The sequence below is a fragment of the Canis aureus genome, chromosome 26 (genome assembly GCF_053574225.1).
Source record: "Canis aureus isolate CA01 chromosome 26, VMU_Caureus_v.1.0, whole genome shotgun sequence".
NCBI lineage: Eukaryota > Metazoa > Chordata > Mammalia > Carnivora > Canidae > Canis > Canis aureus.
In genome coordinates, this window is record NC_135636.1 from 45286163 (window position 1) to 45306317 (window position 20155).

The 20155-nt window shown below is 49.6% G+C and overlaps 1 protein-coding gene across 5 annotated transcripts in view; it reads right to left on the reverse strand.

Annotated features, from left to right (window-relative positions):
* The window catches only part of BCAS1 (brain enriched myelin associated protein 1), a 97652-nt gene extending 77762 nt beyond the window's left edge, over positions 1 to 19890 (reverse strand). For 2 of the 5 annotated variants that reach the window (XM_077873614.1, XM_077873613.1), the window contains exons 1-3: positions 19522 to 19709; positions 7655 to 7731; positions 5211 to 5289 (exon numbers count right to left, since the gene is read on the reverse strand). In XM_077873614.1, the coding sequence (XP_077729740.1) occupies positions 5211 to 5289; positions 7655 to 7726 (151 nt within the window). In that variant the 5' untranslated portion in view covers positions 7727 to 7731; positions 19522 to 19709. Of the gene's footprint in view, positions 1 to 5210; positions 5290 to 7654; positions 7732 to 19521 lie in introns of all 5 variants that reach the window. The other 3 variants (XM_077873615.1, XM_077873618.1, XM_077873617.1) reach the window with 3 other exon arrangements.
* Positions 19891 to 20155: the final 265 nt, after the last annotated feature.

Sequence of the window (20155 nt, forward strand, 5' to 3'; positions counted from 1 at the left end):
GACACTGGCAGAGGGAGAAGCAGGTGGGGGCCTGATGTGGGATTCGATCCCAGTACCCCGCCGGGGTCACGACCTGAGCCAAAGGCAGACACTCAACCGCTGAGACACCCCGGTGCCCCTGAACAGTTTAATTTTTAGAGAGGGAACCAATGTTATAAATTTGATAGAAAGGAGTGGAAGAAGGAGAAAAATGAGGCATTTTTATTTCCCCAAAGATTAGTGAGGTTTTAGGCATCAAAGCACAAGTGGGAAAAATCTCAGATCGTCAGATGACAAGACAGGGATAAAGGACACACATGACAATAGACTCTGTTTCTGTTTTTTTCTGGACTCCTGTATTTTTTTTTAATTTAATTTAATTTAATTTAATTTTATTTTATTTTATTTTATTTATTCATGATAGGCACACAGTGAGAGAGAGAGAGAGAGAGAGAGAGAGGTAGAGACATAGGCAGAGGGAGAAGCAGGCTCCATGCACCGGGAGCCCAACGTGGGATTCGATCCCGGGTCTCCAGGATCGCGCCCTGGGCCAAAGGCAGGCGCCAAACCGCTGCGCCACCCAGGGATCCCTGGACTCCTGTATTTCAACTTATTTACCCTGTGCCAGCCACTGTCTTTACACTTTCCTATTAAGTTAATATTATTATTATTATTCCCATTTTGCAGATAGATTACTTTCTTAGAATACAGATTCCTTGCCAAGGCTGTACACAGCCAGTGAGCAGCAGAGCTGGGACCTAACTAAGCCCAGGTCCCCTAACTCCAAAGTGTGAGTGTGCTCACGTTAGTTTCCTATTGTTGCTGTAACAAATCACCCCAATTTTTGTGCCTCACAACAACACCAATATATTATCTTCCAGTTCTGAAGGTCAGAAGTGGAAAGCGGGGCAGCTTCTGGAAGCTCTAGGGGAGCATCTGCTTCCTTGCTCTTTACAGCTTTGAGAGGCCTCCTGCAGTCCTTGGCTCATGGCTCCTTCCTTCATGTCAAGGTCAGCCCTGCAGAATCGTCAGATCTTTCTCTCTGTGTGACATCTATCCCTCTCATCTCCCCCTCTGACTTTGACCCCCCCTTTGCATCCTCCTGATAAGGACCCTTGAGAGTACATTGGGCCCACCCAGATGTAAAAGTTAGGTTAGAGATACTCCAGTTAGCTTCAAACTGCAATGACAACCTTGACGAGCATCAGCATTAAGTGCAACCCAGGACAAGCAACTTTCTGCATGTGTTTACCAGAGACGAGGCACTCTTCTAAGTATTTCACACACATCAACTCATTTCAGCCTCACAAGGATCTTAGCGACTTGGTTCCTCCAGGAACAGCATTCCCATTTTGCAGATGAAAGGACAGAGGCTCAGAAACTTGCCTGAGCTCACACAGGAGCCAAAATTCAAATCCTGCATCCTGGCTTCCTATGCTGTGTGTCCGGTCACTGCTACCTCCACGTCTTAATAAGCCCTCGCAGAAAACGGTCCGGCACGGTGATGAACTGTTTAATCATAATGGGAAAAATAGAGATAAAAAGAAGAAGAAGAAGAAAAGAAGAAGAAGAAGAAGAAGAAGAAGAAGAAGAAGAAAAGAAGGAGGAGGAGGAGGAGGAGGAGGAGGAGGAGGAGGAGAAAAAAGAACCCAGTCACCCAGAATCCCATTTATCTATTTCTCTGGTGACTCTTCTCTACGTGCAGATGTATGTGTATACATCGCCAGAGATGAATACAAATGTGCGTCAAACGGCAGGGTCAGAGAATTCTGTCAAATGGATGAAAAAAAAGACCCCCAGAATCCTACTTTTATACCCCCTTAAAAACTGCATTGAAAATTATAACTTAGTTAATAACCTGGGGAAAACAGCAAGAGGGTGATAATAGGCTGCCTTCCTCATTAAATGGGATAATCACTCCAAAGCGAGTTGCTCAGGGCTCAAGTTGTCCATGAATGGCAGCAGAATTCTGACCTCAGAGGATTAATCACAACTCTTTACAGATTCTCCAGCGGGTGCCCGGGACTTTGAAAGCGAGGCTGCAGGGAACCAGGGCTAAATGCAACGAACCCATGACTCACCAAAATGCGATTCTCTGTTTCCCTTGGCTCATGTCGGTATTCACACAGCAATAGGCTATTCCAGACCATCCTTGTGGGTTTCTGTTACCTGTTTTCCTCCTTTTAGGAAGAAATATATATATATATATATATATACATATATATATGCATATATGTATATGTATAGGAAGAAATATATATATGTGTATATATGTGTGTGTGTATATATATGTATATGTATAGGAAGGAATGAAAAAAGGGAAAGGGAGGGAAAGAAGTAGAAAAGGAAAGAGACAGGAATTGAGGGAGGGAGTAAAAGAGGAGGGAGGCTTTCTCAGTCCCCAACACTATATTCTTCTGTTCTTCCTACACACTCCTCGCCCTTGCACCCAGTGCTACAAATAGGGGAATGATAATATGATTATGACAGAGAGAGTGATTTCTGTAGGACACATTACATCCTCCGTGCCTCTCAACTTCTTGAGGACAGACATCTACAGTTTGTAAATTAGATCAACGGTGTGATTCTCATTTCAAAGCCTGTGCGTCTCAAGGGCCAGCTTTCACTCCATTCTCATCAAAGGCTGCTGCTGTAAATACAATCCGTGTTGTGTACGTCAAAGTGTTAAGTTTGAGCTCTAGGGCTTAAAGGGAGGAAGAAACTTGGGACCTTTTCTCGGCCAGGGGTTGCCAATCCTGGCGGTGCGTCAGAGTCCTCTAGGAAAATCCCAACCTTAGTTTATCGTAGATAGAGGCTATGGGAGGGCACCTGCCATCTAAGCTTTTAATAAACTCCTCAGGAATGATATAGTGTTCTAGGGTAAGAACTAGTATTTGGTCTTCATCCCCCATTCCTGGCACAGGACTCCTAAAGCTTATCATAGAAATGATAAGAGCCATGAAGACGTCTTTTGTTATTCATAACAAGCCAGCCCCTTTTAACTACCTCCGAGTTTATGTTAATGAGGTGACTTTGGAAAGCCCCTAAGGATGGGGCCTTGGTTGCCAGGGGAACCAGCCATGTGATTAGAGGGTTGGAACTTTCAGCCCCATCCCCCATCTCTGGGGCTGGATATTGAGTTCTATCGCCAATGGCCAACGACTTAATCAATCATGCCCGCGTAATAAAGCATGCACAAAAGTCCCTAAAGGATGGGGTTCAGAGAGCTGGACGGTGGATGCACGGGGGTGCGAGGAGGTTGGTGTGCCCAGACAGGGCAGGGAAGCCCCACCACCCCCAGGCGCCCTCCTACCTTGCCCTATGCCCTATGCCTCCCTTCCATCTGGCTGTTACTGAGTTGTACACTGATGGGTCGGCCATCTAGTCGGTCCACTCTTCTCCTGAGTTCTGCGAGCCATTCTAGCAGACAACTGAACCTGGGGAGGGGCTCAGGGGCATCTCTGATCTGTAGCCAGGTAGGCCAGGAGCGGCGGGTAACCTGACCACTCACCACCTTCAACTGTCAAATGAAAGTGAGAGGCAGTCTTGTGGGGCTGAGGCTTTAGCCTGTGGGGGCTGATGTTCATGTTAGGGAGACAGAGTCAGAACAGCACTGACATGGAGGACACCGAGCTGGTGTCACAGAATTGCTTGGCATGGAAACCCCTCACGTTTGGAGTCAGATGTGGGGTGAGTAGCAGACGAGAAAGAAAGGAGTTTTCCCCTGACACGAGGAAATTCTAAAACTTCTAGCACCAATAAGAGGACTCATTCCCTCATGGCTCAGAAGAAGAGACTGAAGCCCAGAAGGTTACATGCAATGACAGCAACCAGAGCCACACGGTAATAAGGACAGCTAATCCACAGAGCACTTGCTAGGTGGCAGGCGTTGATGTCCGAGCTTTAGTGCATCGGATGCTTATGTTGTAGGCGCTATTGTTATCCCACTTTACAGGCGAGGAGCCTGAGGTTCAGAGAGGTTAAGTAATCTGCTTGAGGTCACGCAGCTGGTAGGGGGCAAAGCCAGCAGTTTGATTCCAGTAAGAACTCCACTAAGCCTTCTCACCCTTAACCACTTGTTCTTTCTTATATCGTCGTATATATATATATATTCTCCGCATAGTAGAACCTGGCCACTTTCATGCACTGAATTTATAGTCTTAAACTGCAGGACAAAATAAGATACATAAATATATGGTCCCATTTAAAAACTGGCCTTGTGTTAGGGAAAATCCTGTTGCCTTGTCTACTTTCCCAGTTTCTGCAAAGTTCCTAAATGCCTAATAATATGGACATGCTTCATGGAAGGGCTCCTTTACCCCTCTTGGGAACTGTGTGATGTAGGGGTTCTTATCCCCACACGGGAGAGTCGAGAAAGCACAGGTTTAGAAAGTGAAATGGCTTGTCCAGGTCACAGAGCCAGTCCTTGCAGAGCGGGGACTGTAGCCTCGGGTTATGACTCCAGATGCCAGCCTCTTAGTGTTTTCACTCTTTTGCCTCCGTCTTGGCTGCTGCACATCCTCGGCCGCTTCTAGAAGGAATGGGTGGTGCCCAGGGTTGAACTGGATCCCCCAGGTGCCTATGACCTCGTGTAGGAACAGGGTCTTTGCAAATGACCGAGCGAGGATGAGGTCAGTTAGGGTGGACACCAATCCAATGTGACTGCGTCCTTATAAAAGGGGAAATGTGGACCCATGGACAGACGTGCGTAGAGAGGACACCATCTGGAAGCCACGGGGAGCACCTGCGGCTCGTAGGAGGGGCAGAGAACAGACTCCCCCTTGAGGTGCTCAGAAGGCGCCAACCCTGCCCATGTGCTAACCCCGTGGAACGGAGGAGTGTCCATGTGATGAGGACCACCTCGCCATCACAGGGGGCACGGGACTGCCCGTCACCAGCACCGTGTTCCCCCCTCCTCCCTCACCATTTCCCCACTATCCCATCGCCTGTACATTCATTTTTTTTCCTGTGGTTTTATTTTTTTAATAAAACGGAATAAAAGAAAAAGAAAAAGACTTGTAGCCTCCAGCACTGTGAGACAACACATTTCTGTTGTTTAGCCCACCGGTTTGTGACACTGGCCCGGTAGCCCCAGGACACTTATACTAATGGTTCCAAAGTGAGCCTGTGGTTTCAAGCCTTGCATTTTTTCTTTTCCCCGTAAGCAGGATCTGCAGACCCTTCCCCAGCCCCAGCCCCAGGAGCAGCCCACCTCCCAGCGGGGCACTGACCTTCATCATAGAATGTAATGTCGTGGGTCGATAGGATCACCGGCGTCCCGTTTTGACCACACTTGTTCTCAGATGCCACCTGGAACAGATCAGGGGGCATCAGCGGCCAAGGGTTTCGGGAAACTCAGAACTCAAAGAAGGACCTCGAGGCTGCAGGTGCATCATCACCAAATTAAACTTAAAGGCTGTGTTTCTAGAAACTACCCAGCTTCCCATTGTGCCCCAGAGAAACTAAGGCATTCATCTCAGGGGGCCCCACAAGTGCAGGCAGAATGGACCCCATCACACAAAGGGGGACGCCCGGGCTAACAGGGACACTCGAATCCGTGGGGAACGAGAATCCGACACGCTGATCCCCAGCCCCGTGAGGTCCCCCGCCTGCCACTCCCGCCACCGTCCGGTCCCCACACACCCGGCGCTGCCCCCAGCCCGGCCTTTGGTCAACAAACTTGGCAAACACAGGAAGTTCACTGTTGCTTTCCTTCTGCTCCACACCCTCTCCCTCCATCCTCACTGTTGGGACCTTTTTCTGATTTTAGGCCCCTGCCCTGATTGCTTCTATAACTGTCATTTGCTGCAGAAATTTAAAAAGCTTTCATGTGTGTGTGTGCGTCCGGATGCATATACTCACACAGAAAGAGAAATGTTACCAGAACATATGTTACCTAATGCTATTTTAGTAATAAGACCATCTACATTATATCACCGATAGTTGACACTAATTGAATATTGATTATGTGCTAAGTACGCTGCGCGGGGTATCGTATTTTGCTAATCCTATCAGTGGTGTAATATATGTTAATAGGGGCACGGAGAGAAAACTCAAATCTGAATGGCAGCTCCTGCAGGTGGGACTCCTGGGTGGGGGTGGGAGGAGCACAGAAGACTTTTCCTTTCTTTACGTTTTGATAATTGTTTAAAAATCAGCCTGCATTCTTGAATCTGTCATTAACCCTCCCAAGCAATTACCACAAGGAAACGTCGAACCTATGTGACCATTTGGTCCCGAGCTCACCCCTGCCATCCCTGGGGGGCCATCCTGGGCGTGCCAATCGGATTTATTTGGCTCACAGAGTTTTTGTTTTCAGGTCTCTCTGGGAATCGGTTGCCAATATTTGAAAAGCAGGAGATTTCATGAACACTGGTCTCCAGCTGCTAATGAGAAACAAGACTGGGAACATCTGGATGGTTGGTACCTGTTGGCCAGAGCCAGCCATCTGCAAATGGACCCTTGGTCTCCCGTCCCCTGAGGACCCCACCCAGCCTGCTTCCTTTACTTATGTCACCACCCGAGCCCCTGGAGGCCCAAGTTTCCCAGCCTAGGAGAAGGCGCTTGGGAGCTTGAGGGACCTCTGATGCCTGAGCCCCCAGCTAGAGGCTGTGTTTCGGTTGCTGTCAGGTGGGGCCAGGCCATGGGAGTTTGCAAAGCTGCCCGATGGTGGGCTCAGCCGTTGGGCTTGGCACCCACTATGCAGGCGCTAGAGCCCATTGCTTCACCTCCAGCCTTCTGTTCTGAGCTGGAATTCTCCAATGATATGATCCATATTGGTCCGTAGGTATTATCTGCCTCCTACAGAAGTTTCCATGTTTAACTGGGCTTCCCAGTCTTAAATGGGGTCGATTTCAGAAGCATTGGATGGTAGAAATGTAGGCTTTCTGCCACTTGGTCATAGAAGATCTAAAGAGCAGCGTTTGGGTGTCCTCGGCCTCTGCCCTCCAGAGCAGTCTCCTAAAATAAGGGTTCCTGAACTCATAGTTCCCCAGCTTGGCTACACTGAAAATGCAGATGACTGCCCTCACTCCCACACACAGATTCTGATTTTTTTTTTTTTTTTCAGATTCTGATTTAATCAATCTAGGGTGCTATTCTGGCAACAATATTTTAATCCCCCAGATGATCCCAAAGTAGCCAACGCTGCAAGCTACTGACCTAAATTGGGTTTCCCATCCTCAGCACTAGTGACATTGGGGGCCAGGCCATCCTCTGTTGTGGGGGGCTGCCCTGTGCTCTGATTAGTAGCATCTCTGGACTTCACTGGCTAGATAGGTAGCCCTGAGCTGTGACCAATAAAAAATGTCTCTAGCCAAGTGTCCGCTGGTGGAGGCAGGCAAAAATCACCCACAGCGGAGAAGCACCTGACAGCAGGTACCAAACTGGCCCTATATGATGCACCTTGGAGTTCCTTAAAGACATAGGTTGCACAGGCTCCCAGCCTTGTAATTTTGGGTTCAGTAAGTCTTGGGAGGGGGGGCCTTAGTGTTTGCATCTTTAATGAGCTCCTGGATGGATTCTGGAGGTTTGAATGCAACTGAACAGTCCACGGGAACAGCAGTGCATCATCAGTAATGAATGTGTGATTAGCACCGAACAGGCCATTGATCCTGCTGTCATCGCCAAATCTAGCTACTAGTAGCTAATGACCCAGTGGCCATAACTATACTACCTTGTTAGCGTCTGTCTCTGATTCATTCTCTTGGTCTTCAACTCTTTTTGGGACACTCATTTCGTTACCCATTGTTCCTGTAATTGAGAAAAAGAGAGAGAGAAATTAAACCCCAAGACAAACAGAAGTCTTATTCCCGCTTATGAAGTCAAGTGTAGAGAGCTGACTAGTTACTGTGGGTGTAATTGCCACAAGCCCAAGTTAGGTCAATTGCTAATATATATTTGGGGGATGAAAAAAGATTTGGGACTCATATATTCAGCAGAATTTAAGTCAAATGCAGCCCCAGATTTCAAACTGCTAAGAGGAAATATTTATCATCATGAAAGGTATATTCAGTATAGATAACGTTTCCTTCCCTCCTGCCCAGCTATTGTAACAAGGAGACTTTAGAATGAGGATAATCAATATAATATTTATAATATTTAGTATTCTGTGATCATCAAACCAAATTAGATCCCTTTTTAAAATCCTTCATAGCAATGGCTTTTTTTTTCCCCTTCCTTCCTTCTTTTCTTTTCTTCTTCTTCTTTTTTTTTTTTTTGGTTTTTTGGTTGGTTGGTTGGTTAGTTTTTATTTTTCATGGCACTTAGTGCTACTTGTAATTATATATTTATTTGGCTGTGTTTTCATTCATTTGTTGATTCAACAAATAGGTACTGAGTACCAACTCTGTACCTCATGCCGTGCCAGGCATGAGCGTTGCGGCTGTGTGTTCAACAGGACTTCACAGACTGAAAGTCTGGTGGGTAGACAATAAAAGGACAATAAACCCATAAGTCAGGCCATTTCTGATAGTTCAAGGCAGCATGGTGCAGTGGTTAGGAACACAGAGCTTGGAGCAAGACAACCTGACCTTGACCCTTCTCTCTGCTTCTCCTTGCTGTGTGTCCTTGCATGAGTTAACTAGGCTCTCTGTGCCTCCCAGGCCTGCTACGGGGACTCAATGAGTAAGGCTTATAAAACAGTAGGAACAATGTCTGGCTCCTTATTAGGAATATCTAGGTGCTCATTAAGCCCACACACATAGGGTTCAATGCAATGAACAAAAGTAAATTGGTAACGTAACAGGGGCCAGGGTAGTGGGGGCAGGAGGCAGCCATGCTAGGTAGGGTGGTTCTGGGACGAAGTAACAATTGATGCAGACCGGGAAGGCAAAACACAACGTTTAGCTTCTGTGTCCCTTCCCCAGTACATTGTAAGCATCATGAGGCCAGGAACTATCTTTATCTTTGTATCTTCTGTTCTCACTGTGCTGTTTGCATTTATCAGGTGCTGATTATTAGTTGTGGGGTGGAGGGAGGAAATAATCATTCAAAACTAGCCCTCACCCAGCAGGCCCTGAGCTAGGCAGGTGCCCACGGCATTACTAAGCCTCTTAAGAGCCTTGTTTTATTGATAATGATGAAAGTCAACCATTATCTAGCACATTCGCAGTTCCCAGCACTGTTTCCCAAGCACGCTCCCTGTATTGTTCAGCTGATCCCTGCAGCACCCCCGTGGAATGGGTGTTCTCACCATCTTTCTGGATAGGAGGAAGCGGAGGTTGAATTACTTTCCAAAGGTCACCCAGTTAATGATGGCAGAGGCAAGATTCAAACACAGGCTGCCCAGGCTCCTAACTACTGGAATGTTCTGCATATTATCACCTCCCCTTTGATTTTTTTTTTAATTTTTATTTCTTTTTATTTATGATAGTCACAGAAAGAGAGAGAGAGAGAGAGAGAGAGAGGCAGAGACACAGGCAGAGGGAGAAGCAGGCTCCATGCACCGGGAGCCCGACGTGGGATTCGACCCCGGGTCTCCAGGATCGCGCCCTGGGCCAAAGGCAGGCGCCAAACCGCTGCGCCACCCAGGGATCCCTCACCTCCCCTTTGAAAGGAAAGAATGAAGTCCCCAAAACGCACCCAGGGGAGACAGCCAGAAAATGGCAGAGTCAGGGGCTGACCCAGAGGACGCCTGGTCCCAGAAGGAGGGCTCTCTCAGACACTCCAGACACCTGCTGCCCTGAGACCTAAAAGTTTCTTTTTTACACACACACATAATGGATGTTTGATGAGCCACAGGCTCATCAGCTTTGGAAGCTTTCAGAATAAAACCTAGGACGTTCGATTTCTGGTTGAAAGCAGCCAATGCTCCTCCAAGGATTCCCATGGGCTTCTGGCCCACAGTATGAGGTTTCATGCCCTGGGTCATCAGAAATTTCAGAGGCCAAAAAAGAGTCATAGATCTCACCACCTGGCTCCGTTGGGGGAAATTTGATAGATAACAGAATCTGGGGATTTTATATGGTTTCTAATCGTACCAGGTAATAAAGCCGAGCACTTCCTAAAACATACCAGACACTAGTTACTTTGCCATTGTTCTTATTTATAAAATCCATGACATGTGTGCTTACTATAGACCACCACTTCCATCTATAAACGGGGCATTATGAATATAACATGGAATCATCAACAGCCCGGGGGTGTGCAAACAGCAGCTGTAGGACAAATCCAGCCTGTCGCCTCTATTAGTGTGGCCAGCGAGCTAAGCACGGGCTTTACGTGTATGAAGAGTTGGGGGAAACAATCAGAAGAGGAATCGTAGATTGTGACACAGGAAAATTACACGAAATCCAAATGTAACCTGTAAGTAGAAGAAAATGAAAGATAGCCAGGCCCATTCATTCATGTCCTATCTGCATGGGGCTGCTCACACGCTACCAAGGCAGAGCCACATAGTTTCCACAGAGACTATATGGTCTAAAAAGCCTAAGATATTCACTAACTGGCCCTTTCCAGAAAGTTTATCAAGAGATCACCCTGAGTAATATACACCTAGTTTGCCAATAAGGGGATCAAGGCAGCACAGAGTGTTGCCATAGTAAGACTGGCCAGGATTTTTTTTTTTAAAGATTTATTTATTTATGATAGACAGAGAGAGAGAGAGAGGCAGAGACACAGGAGGAGGGAGAAGCAGGCTCCATGCCAGGAGCCCGACGTGGGACTCGATCCCAGGACTCCAGGATCGTGCCCTGGGCCAAAGGCAGGCGCCAAACCCCTGAGCCACCCAGGGATCCCCAATTGACCAGGATTTTTACCAAATACTCTAGGTAAAAATAATGATGACAACTCTACCAACCACAGTGATGGACAACATCGTGACAACAACAACATAATTGCTGAGGGTGTACCGTGAGTTGACAAACTGTCCAAAGGGTTTTACTTATAGTAAACTCATTGATTTGCAGCAAATCAGCAAGGCAGGAGTATCTTTCTTACAGTGTTACAGACGAGGAAACTGAGGTTAGTAGGTTAAATGCCTTGACCAAGGTCACGCACCAGGATAAGACCCATGGGAGATTACGTCACCACCTGAATCCAGCTGTCTACAAAATGAAAAAGGAGTCACCAAGGGGTCTGCAAACTTTTCAAGCTCTCCTTATTCAGTTCAGATTCAGTGAAATTTGGGGGCTACCTAAAAAAAATGTTTGAGGTCATGAAAAATCTTTGGGCTGCAAGAAGTGTGAGGCCAGGGCTCTGTTTTTCTGAATGTTGCACATTTGACGTAGCCTCTTGGCGAACTCAGGGCCAAGTGGATGGAAAGAAAGACCCTGCATTTGCCCGTTGTTCGCAGGGACAACCTGGATTCAGTTAGGATTGCTTCCCGCCAGCAGGTGTAACATAGGTGTTGTGAAATCGGTCCTGCTCTTCCTCCTTCAGGTTTTGTGAAGAGCAGGATTTACGGCGAGACAAGAACAAAAGGTTCCTGCCACCTATTGGCCATTGTCAGTATCAGCAGAAATGAGTACGTTGGGTCTACAGGGCGAGGTCAGAATGTTTGGGGAAATCCAGGGGAGCGATTTCACATTTAGCATTTACATCTTCTGTTAGAAGTGGGCACGAGCGTGGCAAGTCCTCCCATGCCCACGTGATGGTACAGCTAAGAAAATAATCCTGATAATCACATCTGCTGGGGAGGGAGAGCTAGCCATGTGTGGGCCCAGTGCTGAACACTCTGGGTGGAGAGCCACGTGGCGATTAGGACAAGGATGTGAGTGACCCTGGGCAAGGTACCGAGCCTCAGTGGGCCTCAGTTTCCTCTTCTGTAAAATGGAGATGACAATAGCACCCCCCCCCCCTTTAAGAGGTCATTGCAAGAATTAAATGAATTACTACGTGCAAGGTGCCGGGAAGAAGGCCAGGCACATGGTGGGCACCGTACAGGTGATAGCCATGGGGCACCTGGGTGGCTCAATGGTGGAGTGTCTACCTTTAGCTCAGGTCGTGATCCCGCGGTCCTGGGATCGAGCCCTGCATCTCCCCCTGCCTGTGTCTCTCTCTGCCTCTCTCTCTGTGTCTCTCATGAAGAAATAAAAAAAATCTTTAAACCATACCAAAACAAAACAAAAAAAGCAAGTGGTAGCCATGATTAGGGGTGTCATCCTTATTCCCATGCAGATTTTCAAGCAGCTTCCCCCAAAGCTCCCTGAGAGTGGGAAGCAGCTGAGGAACTTGGCACCACCTCTGATTCCCAACATTCTTCCACCGAAAAGCCGGGGTGGAGCCCTGGATCTGTGTTTTTAGTAAATGCACAGGGGAGTCTCATGGTCAGGCGTATGTGGAAGACCCCGGGATGGTGAGCATCCGTCCCAGCTGTCCTGGGAAAGAAGGTGCTCGGGGTGCAGGACTTTCATGCTAAAACCAGGAAAGCCCCGGGCACACGGGGACGAGCTGATCTCCCTAGGACCCAGCTCAGGGACCCTGGGCAGCAGGGCCTCTTCACCCCTAGTTGACGGATGGCAAAACTGAATCTCAGGATGGTTCAGACAATACTTCTTGTCTGTGATGGAGTTTTTTCTGGTGTCCAACAAACGAGAAAAATTAATCGGATCAGATTTTCATCAAGGAAGCAGTATTCATCTGAAAGAGCCAGTTTTTATTTTGAAAAACAACAACAAAGTTTGAAGGTGATGCCCTTTCTTTCGCGAACCAATGGTGTTAGTTGTTTTATTTTTAATGACCTATCCTGACATTAAACACCAGCCACGCCATATGGCGGGGCGTCCTGTTTTTGAAATTAGACTCATGTTTGAGGCCTTAGCATTTTGAGAACACAGGGTCAAGCCTCTGCGAGGGGGTGGTTCAGATAGAAAGTCCTTTGACTTCTCCACTTCCGGCCCTGTCCCGGAGGCCGCAGTCAGTGGACGCAGGAGAAGGGGGAGGGGGGGTGGATTTAAAATCCCTGTGCCTGGGCCCCCGCTGGACTGGATCCCTTAGATTCTCCAGGGTGGGGTCCAGGGCACCCGTACACTTGCAAGATCTCCAGCGATTTCTGTGGCAGCCAGGGTGGCTGTTGTGGATATTTTAGGGGTGCACGAGCCCCCCACCCAAGGCCAGGGACCTCCCCCAGATGCCGCCTACCCCGACACACAGAACACGAGATTCTCAGATGGAGGAAGGGCCTCGCCTTCAGGCCCCACAAAGCATCCTCAGCCCAGGCATCTGACGACCTCCCCAACCCTGCCAGGGCACTCTGTGGGTCCTCTGTTCTCCCAGCCTGCGAACGCAGGGGAACCTGGGTCTCCGGCTGTCCTTCCCTGGGAGTGGGTGCTCCAGCCACAGGCCCCACGGGAAGAGGGAGAGGGTTGCCGGAGTTGGGAGCAATCTCTCTCTCCTGCTTGTCTGGGCGCCCCCACCTGCCCCTGAGAAAAAGGCCTCACTCCAGGCTCTGGGCAAGGCACTGGGCCCTCGGGATGCATTTTTCTTGTGGCAAACCCCAGTGCTCCTAATGATGACGACGAACAGGCTTGGAGGGTTGTCTCTGGGCCGCACACTCCTGATCTGCGTGCCTCGACTTCCCCTGGTCCCTGCAACAGCCCTCTGGGTTAGACGCTCAATTTTCTGATGAGAACCTGAGGACAGAGAGGCTGTGGCACTTGCCCAGCAGCCCTTGCTCATCACTGTTCTGCGGGGAAGGTTCAATGAGGGAGATGTGTGCCCGGCATGGAGCCAGCGCCCGACAAGTGGGAGAGAGAGCGGTACACCCTAATTCTCTAGGACTATACATTAACTATTTTGGATCTTGTGGTATTTGTCGATGACTTACATTATTATAGCAAAATGTTTTCTTGGGGCGCCTGGGTGGCTCAGTGAATTAAGTGTCCAACTCTTGATTTGGGCTCCGGCCATGATCTCGGGCTTGTGAGATCGAGTCCCGTGTCCTGCTGTGCACTGAGCGGTGGAGTCTGCTTAAGATTCTCTCTCTCCCTCTCCTTCTGCCCCACTCACGATCTCTCTCTCTCTCTCTCTCTATCTCTCCCCCCGGCCAATATCTGTTCTCTTTAGAAATATGCTTCTCTTTGTTTCTTACAATAACTTGAGAGCAGTGTTTCTAGAGCAGGGGGCTGCATTGCCCTCCAGGAGACATTCCTGATGGTCACAGCTCAGGGGCGCTGCTCCTGGCACCCAGCGAGTGGAGACCAGGGACGCTGCTGAACACCCTGCACTCCACAGGACGGCCCCCAGTCTGGAGGTTGAGGGACCCTGCTCTAGGGGCCGGACTCATAGTGTCCTCCCCATGCTTACGGTGTAGCATCCCCTAGTGACCTACATTTCTGAGGAGCTGGCTGCAGGAACTAGTCCCTGGTTGTGACACAGAGTAAACTCTGTCCTGGGTTCACGTCCTGGCTCCCACCAGCCGTCTGCATTTGCTTCAGCTCCTGGCCTGTAAGGATGAGGGTAGAGGAAAGATCCTGACAGGTTCATCCTCAACGCTCTCATGTGCTGATAAAAATAATGCAGTCCACACGGTGCTTAGCCCAGTGGCTGGTGTACAGCAGTCAAGGACTAAGGATTAGACCTTGTTATAAAGGCCAAATAAAATGTGCTGTACCTTCATAATAATAATACTTAGCATTTCTTTTTTTTTAAGATTTTTAAATTTATTTATTCATGAGAGACACACGGAGAGAGGCAGAGGAAGAAGCAGGCTCCCTGCAATAAGCCTGATGCTATCCCAGGGCCCCGGGATCATGACCTGAGCCGAAGGCAGACGCTCAACCGCTGGCCATCCAGGCGTCCCTGATACCTAGTATTTCTACAGAGTTGACTCATTGCTGGATATTGCTCTGAGTGCTTTCTTATTTTGACATATCACATCCTCACAAGAACTCCACGAGTCACGTATTGATATTATCCCATTTTACAGATGCAGAGCCTGCATGCAGGGAGCCTATGTTCCTTACCTGAACTACTGAACTACTTCCTCCTCCAAACTCTCTTTTTTTTCTTTTTTTTTTAATTTTTATTTTTTTTATTTATTTATGATAGTCACAGAGAGAGAGAGAGGCAGAGACATAGGCAGAGGGAGAAGCAGGCTCCATGCACCGGGAGCCTGATGTGGGATTCGATCCCGGGTCTCCAGGATCACACCCTGGGCCAAAGGCAGGCGCCAAACCGCTGCGCCACCCAGGGATCCCTCCTCCAAACTCTCATAGTGAAGAGAATCCTAACTCCTACTGAGTCTGCATTTGGAGATAAAAATCTCTAAGGAAGTAATCCAGGTTAGAGGAGGTTAGTGGGGTGGGGCCCCGGTCTTATAGGATTAGTGTCTCTGGAGGAGGAGTCACTGGGAGAGCTCATTCTCTACCACGTGAGGACACACAAGAGGGCAGCAGAGCCGGAAAGCCAGGAAGGGAGGTCCCACCAGAATCAGAGTCTGCCAAGACCTTCATCACGGACTTCTAGGCTCCAGAACTGTGAGAAAATAAGTATCTGTTAAGTCACCCAGTCTATGGCATTTTTGTTGTGGCGGCATGAGCTGACTAATACAGATTGTCTGCTGCTGAGTCCATAACTCAGGCTTTAGCCCCTGGCACCTTGGTTCAAACTCTCAACTTTCCATTTTCTTAAGGTCTTATGTACTTATTTTATTTAGAGAGAGAAAGCAAGCAAGCAAGGGGAGGGGCAGAGCGAGAGGGAGAAAGAGTCTCAAGCAGACACGGTGCTGAGCATGGGGCCCAGCGTGGGGCTCCAACTCGCGACCCTGAGATCCCGACCTGCGCCGAAACCAAGAGTCCACCACGTAACCGACCGAGCCGCCCAGGCGCCCCTCAACTTTCTATTTCCTACCTTTTACTATGTCCTCTGCCAGGTAACTTATGCTTTTATTTTATTTTTTGTTTATATATAATGTAATACAACTTAGAATATAAAATATTGCAGATCTGTGCAATAAGAAATTAAAATCACAACTTGTCAAGGAGTGTGGTCTGATCTAAAGTCAATGCACACTTTGGGAGGAATGCAATCATCTTTGTGCAAAGATTTAGCACAAGGGCATGGCAGGAGTCAGGTGAGAAAACGTTCCTTTTCCTTCCCAAAGCTATTTATTTCTCTTATTAATGTTATGACCCCATTAGCTCGGTGTTCTGATCCGTGGGTGACTTAGTTACCCCGGAAGCTGCCCTCGAACTCCTCCTCTTTTACACCAAGGACTGGTGTTCATGTGGCCTCCTTGCAGTTAGCGGTTACCAACAAGCTCTCCTCCAGGGAATGGATTAAACACCAGGCAAGAGGCAAGCTGCCCTGGAGAAAGCACTTCTGAAGCTGCCTTGCCAGCAAGGAGCTAAATGACTGTCAAACAGAAGGGGGAGGTTCTCGAATCGTGGAATGGTGACAGAATTAGTCACCAAGTAAGCAGAAACACCTTTGACCGATGCGATGGAATGTGGGCAAACTGTGGCTTCTCCTCACCACCCAGCTGAGGGCAAAGCCAACAGAGCCATCTGGCACACCCGGCAGGACAAGCCCTCTGCCCCCCAATTCCAAAGGCAGGGTCAAAATGAGTAAAGAGACCAGCCCAGCCCCACCAGGTCCCATGATCCTGCATCTGCCTGCGTCCTCCAGCGCGGTACTGGGAGTGGTAAGATACTCTGAGGGCCGCCATGTGCGGTGGTACAGGTTGCCTCCTGCACAAGGGGGCATGTGAGGACTGAAACCCGCCCTTCACTGTGCTCCCCAAGCCTCACACCCTAGTACAGGACTGGGTGGGCCCAGGGGGGACGAGGTGCCTTTATCAAAATCACGTTGGCATTTCAGGAAAGCTTGGTCATTGAGGTCTTGCTGTTGGAACGCTCGGTTACATTTGTACCAACGGTCATGTGTCTAGAAGGCTTAGAGCTTCCCATCCTGCTCTTAGTGTTACAGTAAATGTCTTTATGCTAATAGGGTAGCAGGTGGCACTATCTGAAGGCTGACTCTGCGCCAGGCGGGGTCAGGATTAGGGTAAGGCCAGAGAGGCATCCAGGTACAAAATGCGAGGGGGAGGCATTCCTCTCAGGTCTGGGCAGGTCCAGAATCTGCACTTGGGAATGAGCGTCCCCTCCCCACTGGATTTTGCCCCCAGGTGCCTTGTTTGCTTCACCGTAGTCCTGGCCCTGGGGCTAGGAGCTATGGTTGCATTGCCCCTATTTTTCCTGACAGCGCCCCATTATTCTCCTATTGCACAGATAAAGAAACTGAGGCTCAGTGATGCAGTCCCCTCACCTCCAGAATGCAAACCCCATGAGGACAGGTGCCTTGCTTGTCCTGCTTGTCTTTAATTGGCGTTGATGGTTAAATGCATGAAGAAGAGGAACTCTCGTCCCCCTAGATCAGAGAGCTGTAAGGAGGCAGAGATGGAGTCGGATGTGGTTCCAGGGACTCAGGCTGGCACATCCTAAACTATTCCCAGTGTGGGGCAGAGGTGAGAGAAGCTGTCAACAGTGCGACAATCAGCAAATGTGTCACGCCAGCAGGTCGCATGAGCCCGTGTGGAGCGGATCCCCGACCCTCCCTGGGCCTGCCGGGCCCATCCCTCTCTGCGAGCATCTGCTGTCCTGGGAAACCAGCCAGGCTGGGCTCTCACCGGCCGCTCGCTCTGCAGAAGCACATGCCTTCGTGGTAGAAAGACAACCAGCCATTCCTGAGTTTAAGAAATCTGGGGCAAAACAGAATCCTCCACGACTCGGGACTCTGGCTTGTTACCCTCAATCCCCCTTAAATAGAAAATGTCTTTAGTGCGTCCCTCTCTTGGCTTGTTTAGGGGCAAAGCAGGACATCTGTACCCCAGGCCTGAAGCCAGTGGTGTCCCAGCAGGTCCCCACAGATGCTGGGTAAGCCAGGCACTTGCCCCTCGTGTAAAATTTAAGGGGGTGGGGGTGCCAGAAAGCTCAAGCTTTCAAGATGAATAATATATTTTAACGCAACATTTTATTTAGATTTTTAAAACAGATTTTATTTATTTATTCATGAGAGACACACAGAGTGAGGCAGAGACACAGGCAGAGGGAGAAGCAGGCTCTCTGTGGGGAGCCCGATGGGGGACTTGATCCCAGGACCCCGGGATCATGCCCTGAGCCAAAGGCAGATGCTCAACCACTGAGACACCCAGGTGCCCTTTAACACAGTATCTTAAAAAACACAATCACGCTGTTACTGATCCTATCTTTACTTAACATGTGATTTTGTTCATTGTGGATGTTTCAGCATTAATTTTCAATTTTTAAATATTGCTAATTTTTACTTAGTGACTAAAATCTAATTTATCTTGGGCGGCTCAGTCGGTTAAGCATCCAACTATTGATTTCGGCTCAGGTCCTGATCTCAGGGTTGTGAGATCGAGTCCCATGTCGGGCTACACACTGGGTGTGGAGTCTGCTGAAGATTCCCTCTCCCTCTCCCCCCGGCTCCCCACCTGCCCCCCTCAAGAAAATATGTATAATTTATCTTGACGACTGGGTTTCTTGGTGTCTCTTAAATTCTGCACTCCTGTGCGTTCCTCGCTCACGTCACTCAAATCCTGAACTGATGGGCTCTCAGTTCCATTCTGTGAGACCCAGAAGGAGTTCCTGCCCCGCCTCGTCTCCAGAATCGTAAAACAGAGACGATGATGACAGTAGAAATAAGAGCTAGTATTGATCAAGCGCACGGGTGTCCCACGCATTAGTCTCAACCCTCACAAAGTATGCTTGGATCTGGACGCTACGATCGGGCTCATTTTGCAGACGAGGAAATGAAGCTCAGAGAGGTGAAGCAACCCGCCCCAGGGCACCCAGCCAGCCGGTGGCATCTGGCCCCAGGGCACCCACCCTCTAATCACCTTGACTCTTCGAGGCAGAAGGAATCTCAGAGGGCGATGCCAACCTCTGGAGTCCTGCAGCTCGGATTTGAATCCAGCACCTACCTCGAAGGATGGTTTTGAACGTCAAACAAGACGAAAGAGCCAGATTCAGCAAGGAGTCTCGCTCCCTGTCTCCTCCACTGCCTTGGACCATGCCCTTTGGCACTGACTCGCAGTCAGCTCTGCTACGGGGGACTCTTGTCCTGACGGTGGTCCCTACACCACATAGCATGCCCCTGCATCTGCTGATTTTTTGAAAAAAATGTTATTCATGAGAGACACAGAGAGAGACAGAGCGACAGAGACAGGCAGAGGGAGAAGCAGGCTCCATGCAGGGAGCCCGACGTGGGACTCGACCCCGGGGCCACGCCCTGGTCCAAGGCAGGCGCTCAACCACTGAGCCACCGGGGCGCCCCTGCATCTGCTGGTGTTTTACCCCACGTCTCACACTTGCAATGGCTCTCAACGGGTCCACGCCAACTGGAGCTCTTTCTGCTGCTTCCACCCGCCGCGGCCTACGTTGCCATGTTTCCTTCTATAACCCACTTAGGTAAGGCTGTCTGTGGATCCATTTCACAGACGGTGAAACTGAGGCCCACTCGTACCCAAGTCCACACCGCGAATCGGTGGCAGAGCTGGGGTCACAGTCCATCCTCTCTGATGCCCACCTTCCATATTTCGCCACGTGCCACAAACAACGAGCCTGATCGGGAAGCCGTTACCTGTCGGGCCCCTGGCGGGCGTGTCGGCAGTGCCCTGTGTCCCCTGGGGCTGCTCCTGCTCGGGGTGCCTCGTCTCCGGCTGCCGCTGCGCCGCGCTGGGCCGTCCACTGAGCCGGGCTCCGCGCCCTCTGCTCCCTCCTCCGGAGCCTGCGGGCTGAACACACAGAGCAAGGCAAACACAGGCAGGGTGGGGCGTCCCTCTCCGAGGATCGTCCCACGGAAGCAGGTGCCCTTCCTGGATTCGGGGGCTGTTCTCGCCTCTCCAATCACAACCCGGCACCCGACTCCTCTCACACCTGATTCCTCTCGCACTAATGCCTCCCTGGCACTCCAGGCATCCTGTCCCTGTCCCCTCACCCACTGCACCTGCTCACGTTGACCTGGGTCGCCACCTCCCTTCCCTAGTAACCACGGGCCATGGTCAGAGCAGGGAAAACACGTCCTGTCTGCCTTTCACCTGCATTTTTTTCTAGAACACCACCTCCACCACCGCCTAACCACCTGATGGGAAGGAACTAGCACGTCACCCACCGTCCCAGTCACAGAAACATGACTCCCATAGGGCTTTGGACAGCGGAAAGCAGGTAACCTAGAGGTGGCTTATTGCTCTGAAGACAGAGCACGGCGTTGGAGA